Source organism: Pinus tabuliformis, chromosome X, assembly GCF_031772625.1.
Source record: "Pinus tabuliformis cultivar Carrire ecotype Pingquan chromosome X, CPIR1, whole genome shotgun sequence".
NCBI lineage: Eukaryota > Viridiplantae > Streptophyta > Pinopsida > Pinales > Pinaceae > Pinus > Pinus tabuliformis.
The window spans coordinates 1,247,981,890-1,247,991,482 of record NC_142308.1 but is presented as its reverse complement, the minus strand read 5'-3'; the positions used below and the strand labels follow the sequence as shown (position 1 = coordinate 1,247,991,482).

The following is a 9,593-nucleotide window of genomic DNA, read 5'->3' as shown; positions in this document are numbered from 1 at the left end:
GTTGTAAAATAGAAGACTCAGTTTCATGAGTCAATTCAATTAAATTAGTTCTCAAACTGATTGAGAGAACTAATAGCGAGTTAACAGTTAGTGGTGACACTAATGAACTCCACCAGTGCTACTATAGTTAACTGAATATTTACTCATCAGAAACTCATGCATGTCGATTATGAGAAAGACCCAGTTGAGACTGGAGTGCAGGGACAATGTACTATTTGTTTTAGATTTTTTTGAGTTGTGCTGGTAGTGCATGCATTTAGGCACTGATCCTTGAGGGATTGCGCTATTTTTAGAGGCTTTATTTCCCTTTAAATACAAGCTATCCTTCATAGGAATTACACATTGGAATAGAGACTTGGAGAGCTTGTGAAGAGTCTAAGCTTTGGCCTTTAGCTTTCTTATGAATTGGTGATTGAATTTGTCGAGTGCTGGGATTTTTCTTGAGAGAACAAGCATTGTAATTTCATCTTGATTTTCCAGATTAATACAAAACAAATAGTGGGGTTTTGAGTTGTGGCTTTCCCTAGATATTTATTGTGTTATGTGCCTTTGATTCTCTTCCTCTATTGATTTTTGTTTGCACGATGTTTATGGGCTTCCGTTGTAAACAATAAAAGTAGATTCTTGTCTCTTTCTTTAGCAAATTGCATTAGCTTGTGAATCTACAGGATTTTCTACACCTATACCAGGTTTTCTATCCATCTTTTCCACAGAAGAAAAACCTTCTGTAATGTTTAATTTCAGTCAATTCGTTGTAGACAACATCCATGAGCGATTTCTCAAGATAACCGCAGAAGGAATGTTTAAACATGAATCAGTGCTAGTTTATATGTTTCTATTTTACCAAGCAAAAAGATTCCCAATTGCTTTGCAGAAACTAGATGAACTGACAATGCACAATCAGTCATCTAATGGACCTCTTTGGTGCGAAAAAATTCAAATAATTTCAGTTTCAATGACTTCATAGACCAATTCATTTATACAGTTGCATGCTTTCTTAACAATAATCTGGAACCTAGAATAGGTTATGAGATTCAAAGAACCTTACACCTCAGTGAACAAACTAAAATAGGAGACTACTACTTGTAACAGAACTACATAGAAATTAGAGTGTATGGTTGTGAGATGCCACCATACAAAACTGCCAAAATATGTTCCTATGAGAATTTTCTCATTGGAATATATAAGGCAAATGATCAACATGGATGACTTACACTTTGTTTCAACTAAAAAGAAGGCACAATTCAAGATCAAGACACAGGTGGGGCCATTCATATGCAATAACAAAGCAGTAGGTAATGAGGCAGATGCACTTCTCAAACAAATGAACTTCCAATTAAGCTTTACTTGGTCATATGACCCCTTCGACATCATTTCCAGTTTAAGAGTGGAACAAAAGACCACTCCTTACACTCACACTCCCAAGCCAGAGATTGAAAAATTCATGAACCAGGATTAGTGGGAGGAGAACACTCTGTAAGAAGCTAAAGAATAAGTTCTGTCTACAACCACTTCACAAACTCCAGTACCTCAGGAGAAGCATGAAAAAAGGCCAAGAGAAGAAGAGTCTCCTGCAGTAACAAAAATTGGAGCCAAGGAATTCCTAATATATAAAAAGAAGCATAAAACTAATTCAAAACTAGTTTTCATGTAGGATGATGAAGAACAGGCTACTATAGTTTCGATAGGTCCACATGTTTCTACGAGACCATAAAACATTTTTGCAGGTACAAGACAAGAAGATATTTTTGTAGGCTCTCCATCTTCCTCAACCTCACAAGATCCTCCATATTCAACACATACAACAGAGTTGGCTCAAGGCCAAACAGAGCCAAATATTTTTTCTAAGTACAAAGCAATCAAGCAGAAAAATGAGATGCTAAAGGGCAACACATATACTCAATTCTGGAAACAAACTGCTTCTTCCCAACACAGGCTTCTGTCAGCCTTTGATACTGAAAAGGGAAGAATGCAAATGGCTTTTCTATAGGCACATGTTCCATTCCCAAAATCACTAGAAGACTACAAGAAGACAATTTTCTCCTTTGACACTAATCAAATCCATCCGATTGATTAGATGGATATGCACAAACAAAATGGAGAGATGTTATTCTCCACATTGACTAATACTGTCATGACAACTTCAAAACTGCAGGCCTCCATCAACAACAAACAATCACAATTGAAACTGGAGAAGATCTCATATTTAGCAAAGGGTACTAGAATTAAATCACTAGATGACTTAGTCATTACGCTAGGTTATAACCCTAGTGATGTAAACACAGTAGAGGAGATTGTGAGAAAGAAAAATGCATATATAGCAGCTCTGAAAAAACAGCTCAAGCTTCCATCTACAAAGGATCCACAGACCAAGGAAATGGGAGAACTAGAAAAGCAAAAGGAAGACATGTTCAAGATAATAATTGAACAAAATGTCTAGATCAGAGAAATGGAGGTGGAACTAGAAAAAATGCTCAAGGAGAAAGAGAAGTCCTCACAATTGGATATAGTTCCATTGACTGCAGTGCCTATTTCAGTCGCAGGAACAACAAAGGCTTCTACATCGACAACAACACCAACACAAACCACAAATTCTTCCAACGAATTGATTAAAGCCATGTAGGAGATGTCCCTTCAGGGAAAATAAATTGAGAAGTTAAAAGATCAGCTAAATAATTTACAGGAACATAAATTGAAGATAAACAACTCCTATGTAGCATAATTACAAAAATTTCATAGGCTTACTTAGAGAATAGAGTTTTTAGAGAGAGTCAGTAATGGCTCAAGATTTAGCACAAACCAAAGAAAACATATGGGTGGATATCAATCAGGCCATAACAAAAATTTGGCCATCAATTCAGATCATCTTTGAACAGGAAGAATTGATGCAGAGATCAAAAACAATGATAGAGGAGGTAAGAGAAATGTTGGGAGAGAAACCGAGTGAAGCAACAACCTTAATCAAAGTTTTGAATTCTAAAACTAAGGAAGAATTGGAGGAGCTTTAGATTGCAGACAAAACATAAACCATTTTGGAGATAAAGAAAGTTTTATAGAAGAGGAACCTTATGATACAACTAGAGAATACGTGTCAGACTCTGGAAACTACTGTTCAAAGGTTTCATACTAGGTTCAATTTACTAAATCAGAGAGGGATACCAGGGTTGGTAGCAATGGATGACAACTTGATCAATTTGAGTGACTACAACCACAAAATTTTTACTATTGCCCAAGATAAGTATAAGTTTGCAGGGGTAAAAGGAAGTATTACAGGAAAAGCTTTCCTAGAGGCTTTAGATTTTGATTTGATCACTAAACATGAGATCAAACACATTTTCACCAAGAAGCCTTCATTTGAGAAATATACTGAAGTTGATGAAACATATAGAAAGCTAATAAAACTTTCTATCCCTAGTGAAGATCGATGGGATCATTTGTGTGAATTACTTGAGCGAAACATGTTTCATCTCAGACAGCGAGGCAACACCTTTTTGGGACTAGTCATCATCAACCATCCTCGACAATAGTGTCATCAACTCCAAGAGTTCAAAATTCCTAAATTTTTGTACTAGTTGTGTAATCAGTTTTAGATTTTTTAGGATTCTGTCTTAATATTTTAAAATCAAGATATTTTGTAATTATTTCTATAAGTACTTCGTAATTCGAAGTAGTATAGGTTGATGTTTATGTAAAAGAAAAGGACCATTGATGTAAAATTGTTCCACAAAGTTCCAGTGGACACATTTCAGTAATACAAAAGCTCTTACAGGATTCCTGTGTCAAATTGTTGGTGAAGTGACATTATCCTTTGTTGTTGTGTTTTCCTTTCTCTGTAATTTCATATGTGTTTTCTAATCTATTTTGTTCAAAGAAAATGATGAATATGAATTTGTTTAAGTACACTCTATTTTGTCGTTTGAACAATTCCAATGTTTTCTACTGAATTTAAGCAAAAGAATTCTTCGTTGCTCTCTGCTTAATGGACCCTTAATCATTTCTTCTTTTTCCATCTCATCAAGCATACAATATCCAATAAATTTGCCTACCTTTCCCTGTTAGATCTGTGTGTCAATGTTGAAATAAATCCATTCGAAGTAAATTGACTCCATTGCCCAATGGTATCTTGTTACATTATCAACCAAACAACCAAACCAAATAAAAAACCAAACTATTGAACTTTCATAACTAGCCTAATATCTCAATATAAACAAATCTAAATCTGAAAGAGAGATCCCTCTTTGAAGCTGGCAGGGCTAGATCCTAGCTTCCAAAGTGGTTTTGTGGTTACCTTTGTATTTCTTTCGCAGTCTTAGGAAATACAGAGTGCTAACAAATTCTACATAGATCTTTGCGCATGCATGCAGGTTTTCCTATGGTTCACTTCGATGATATATTTTCCGATTGCATTGCCTATGGATCTTACCGATTTGTCTCCCGAGCAGTGGAGAGGAAGATGGGGAAGGTGAACCCAGACCGATATTGCACCAGGTATGTCGAGCTCAAGATCAAAGTCTGGAGTCCATCGATTTAAATAAAGGCCTCTTGAAGCCATGAAATATGATTCATTCTTGAAGATCAGGTCAAGATCTTCCTTGGATTTGAAATAAATTGGTGAAATACCCTATACCACAAAGGCAAACCAAAATTTCCCCTTGAATTTTTGGAGTCTAGTTGCATTCTATCCATTTTTGCATGGTTTTTGATTGAATTGTCTAACCAATCCTCACTCAGCGAGAGAGAGCTGCTTTACAAGGGATGGTGGGAGGCAGATGTATGTCGGGAATTGAATTCAACTACTTAACGAACTTGGATACTGAAGGGCACCCCTAAGGTGGTCCAAGTGAGGAGATGAGGTTCAAGAATGCGCGAGTCGCTGGATCAGAAGGAGGCAGAGGAGGAGGGGATCCCCCTCATAGTAGTCTTCGGAGAGGTCATCAACCAATTTGAGCGAAGGTGCGAGAGCGAAGGTCAATATTACAATCGCTGTAGAGTTTAAGAAAATTACTAAAAAGAATTTATATATATATATATATATATATATATATATGAAAAAATTAATGTAACTAGATTCTTAATCATGGAGATTCTCCCACACTTTATCTTGGAGATTCTTAATTTATAAATAGACTTTGTTATAATGCCATGGACCAATACTATGGCTTATTAATACCATATTCCCAAAAAGCAATAACTCATTTTATATGACACTTGTTCATATGACCATTTTTTAATTAATGAATTTAATTAAAAAGACATAACTATTTTGGAAATAAATTTTAATATTTGATTTGTGTTTACTATTAAAAATATTTTAGAATATTTTATGGAGGTTTCAATCCCTACCATTTCCTAATAATTCTTAATAATTAAATTAAAATTCTAAAAACCTTATTTCAAAATAAACATACATATTAACATACTAACTATTAATTAAATTAAATTATAAATTTTAAAAACTAATTTATAAATAAAAACTTATTAAAATAATTAAAGTAACTGTGATTTTCCTTGAATAAAAGTGATGAGTTAGGCTCATTCAAATAACCACTGATTGAAAACTAAATTATGATAAATTTTCCCAACTTATAAGAAATTAAAATATTACTTCAATAAACCAATAAATATTTCAAATTGCCAAACGAATATTGACACCCTTGGCGGCCTGGAGTATGCCGTAAAACTGCTTCTGCTTGGCTAAGAGCTCGTCTTCCTCGGACGTAAGGAAACAGGTTAACGGCCCAAGACCCAGAGGCATCTGGCAGGAGTGAAAGCCTGCTCCCTTACGGACCACCAGCGGGTTATTACAGGTGGCGTGGTTTTCCTTGATAACAGTGATGAGTCAAACCGACATTGGCGGATAGCAGCCAGAGATGGCTGTCCTCACTGTTGGTTTGACACCTGAGTTTGATAGGTTTTGCCACCTTCGGAAAAAAAAAGAATATTGACACCCTTGGTAATATGGTAATAAGATATATATATATTTTGTCGTTTGCAAGACTTCCAAAATAAGTAAGTTTGTCCATAACAGCACAAGCCCATATTGACGAATTTTCCCGCTAAATTAGAGGAATATATGTTACTCAAGTATCTATGAAAATTCGAATATGGAGGGAAATACACCGCAACTTGAAAGTGGAGGGAAACGCCTTCATTTTTGTCGCCACCATTCCATACAATTTCAATTAAACAATCCACAGAACATCACCAGACGAAATCAACAATCTGTTTTAGGTTACAGAGCAACTGGGTTCTAGCGATTGATTCAAATCATTGGAAGATCGCACCAGTTTTCAAGTATATACAATACTTTCAGAACACAGCCGATGTCTATAATGGCCTGCCGGAGCAAGGAAGAAATTGAGGAGGAAGTAAGCAGGTTCCATGGTCTACCGCCATTAAAGCGCTTCAAATTGCTTCAGAGGGAGAGCAGAATGCCCGAGAGAAGCGATACCATTCTCTGTCTGCCAGCGAAGAAACGCATTTGGGCCGTGAGGGATTTCATGTTCGAGCAGGAGAGGGCTTTGGAAGGAGCAGGAGCTCCGTTCAAAGTGCCTAAATGCGAGGAAATGGGAACCATAGCCTATAAATGGCGCAAATCAACTAAAAAAAGATCACAGAAAGCTCCATGCAAGAGCTCTGAGAGTGTCCAAGCGAAGAAGAAGACATTAGAAAAGGTAGAGGATGTGCCCCAAAATGTTGGCAAAGTCCATAAGCCGGAACAGAGTGAGGAGCAGCAGAGCCAACAAGAGGAGGAGGATGATGGGGTTATCTGCAATGTATGCAGTGGCTGTGATGGTAATTCATCAGATCCAATAGTGTTCTGTGATGGGTGTGATCTCATGGTACATGCTACTTGTTATGGTGATCCATTAAACAGGGGAATCCCAGATGGAGATTGGTTCTGTGCAAGGTGCATAGACGATGAAGGTAAAGCTCTAAAGCAGGCTTGCTGCCTCTGCCCCTCGTCGAAAGGGGCCATGAAATGCACTACTCAGAACTCATGGGCCCATATTTCATGCGCCCTTCTGGTCCCTGAAGTGTTCTTCCAATGTCCAGAAGGAAGAGAGAGGATTGATTGTTCAAGGGTGCCTGCAAGAAGGTGGGGTATGGTCTGCACTTTCTGCAATATGGCTAAAGGTGCCTGCATCGAATGTTCGGAGCCCAGGTGCCCTTCTACCTTCCACGTGTCTTGTGGGTTGGACAGAAATTTGTGCATCGAGTACAGGGAGGGTAAGGGAGGAGGCATTGTCGTTGGCTTCTGCAATGTTCACACCCTCAAGTGGGAGAAGGTTAGTTTCTTTCTAAGATCATTGGTTTCGATTTTTCATTTTTCACTGTCCGAAAGACAACTCAAAGAGCTATGCTGCAAAAGAAGACTTCCTTTTGCTTAGGCGAGGTTTGAGGAGTATCTATTATGTTAAATTTTTCCAGTAATTTTTGAAATTTATATTATACTGGTGCCCTAAATATTAAACACCATGCATTAAGTTAGCTTACTATTTTTACTTCTTGTTCATTACACTGAAATAAAAAAATGAAAAAAAGATAAACCAATAATATGCTTGATGCATTATTTTTAATGTTAGCCATCTTGGAGTTAACCTACATTGAGAATGAAACCTTGGTGAAATACTAACTGTCAACTCCACCAGAATCATTGCCTTGCTGACATTTTTTCATGCAATGAAATTATTTGGCCAATTGATATCTCAAATTTGTGATGTTTGTCTTGTTTTCTTTCCTATCTTGGTTAAGAACGCAGTAAAAACCTGTAAATGGCGGCGTCATTAGTGGTTCTACCCTTCTATACCTGTGTACATACCAGTAGCTTATACCTGTGTACATACTAGTAGCTGAGTTTCTTAGCAAGGTTTTATTTGAAATGGGTCATAAGCTTGTTGTTTTGTTCTGTTATAGCATGTTTCACTACTCTGATTTTGGTTTTGATCAAGGCTGGCTTAGCTAACTTAGCCACTGCTGCTGATTCTCTTTTGGTCACTCTATTTTCAGCTACAAGAGACTGGCAAGTTTAAAATTGTACCCAGAGAACCTGCAGACTGTGGAAAGCGGAAGAAGAATGTATGTATTGAGGATAACTGCAATGATCTGTAGGGAAAGCTATCCTGCTCAATGATCCAGTGTGGTCTAAAATGTGGAGTTTTGTAGATCACCAAGGTGTTTCTCTTCTTAGTCCCACCACTGACATGCTAGGACTAAGCCATTTATAGAGTGGCTTTGTGTCAAGGAGCCAACCTGCACAAATTAGATGATGTCTTGCAATTAATGAACAGTAAGTAGTATGTATAGTTATCATTTATATTACTTTTACCTTTTGGCAAGCCCTCTAACTGCATCTGGGATCTGGTTCTCAGTTCAACAAAGGCTTCATATTTGATATCTATATCCACCCTTTCTGAAATAAATTGTTCGGTTTGATCAATGATGGCCAGAGGTACACTGATATGTGTATATAATCTACAGATGGAAAAATGATTTAAAATCTAAACATCATATAAATTGGCATGTTTTTTATATACACCTCACTGAGACATCACATGGTTTTATCTTTGAGTTTTACTGAGACTACTCCATCAACGGCAATTAAAAAGTGGGTTGCTTTGTCATTGAGTTTTCTTAAGTGTTGCAACTACAAAGTGATTTATTTATGTCATGTGTTGGGACTCTGGAAATGTTTCAGAGTTAATATTATATCCTCTTTATTGTTTAAATTAACTTTATTTATTTAAAATATAATATAAATTTTATAGAAATAATGTAATAATTTTGTAATATATATCCTAGATTATATTAGGAAAGTTATACAAAGATTTGGATGTGGTTGTGGAGTTAAGAGTATATATTAAAATTTTAAAATATATTGTTTTACAAAATTTTTAGTTTGAAAGTTAATAAAGATAATTTGTTGTCAGATGATTTAAATTTTACAATTAAATTGATGGAAAATTTTAATATTGATGCTTATGTAATTGTATGGAGAAAAATTAGGTGTATTTTGCAATGTAATGCAAAAAAGATATGCAATGTTTCACAAATCGTTATACTTTATTATACAATTATAAAATCATCTAAATTTTATAAATAGTTTGGTAAAAATAGCTAGAAAAATGAAGTGCATTTGGCAGTTTATTATAGAAACAATGTATAATCTTTGTTTAACACTGATTTCGCATGTAGATGAGTTGTGTAAGGTCGATGCTCATAAATCAAAATATAAAATGAAGCAAAATTTATAATGTCAAAGAGATGAAAATAATCAAAATATTTGTATAAACATATGCACACTATTATAAATTCATAAAACATTACATTGTTATGTCTTAAGGCATTCAAACTTAGATGAAACAATATCTCTACATACATGTCTTTTATATTGATGAGCTATATAAAAAAAATAGTTGTTCCTTGACTTCAAGGGATATTGATTACAACTTTTTATATCAATATATGAAATTTGTCTATTACTGCAAAAATTGGCCATACTCAAGAATAGTCAATGTGGAAAGTTGATAATTTAGAGCTTCAGCTTCCTCCTCTCCTCATTGATGCTCGCAACTCAAACCTTTGAGCCACCT

At 35.7% G+C, this 9,593-nt stretch overlaps 1 protein-coding gene across 1 annotated transcript; it reads left to right on the top strand.

Annotated features, from left to right (window-relative positions):
- Positions 1-6,126: 6,126 nt before the first annotated feature.
- LOC149144497 (uncharacterized) lies at positions 6,127-8,434 on the top strand. Its single transcript, XM_089449615.1, has 2 exons — positions 6,127-7,289; positions 8,011-8,434. The coding sequence occupies exons 1-2, from the start codon at positions 6,324-6,326 to the stop codon at positions 8,110-8,112; spliced, it is 1,068 nt and encodes a 355-aa protein (XP_089305741.1). The 5' UTR covers positions 6,127-6,323; the 3' UTR covers positions 8,113-8,434.
- The last annotated feature ends 1,159 nt before the right edge of the window (positions 8,435-9,593 follow it).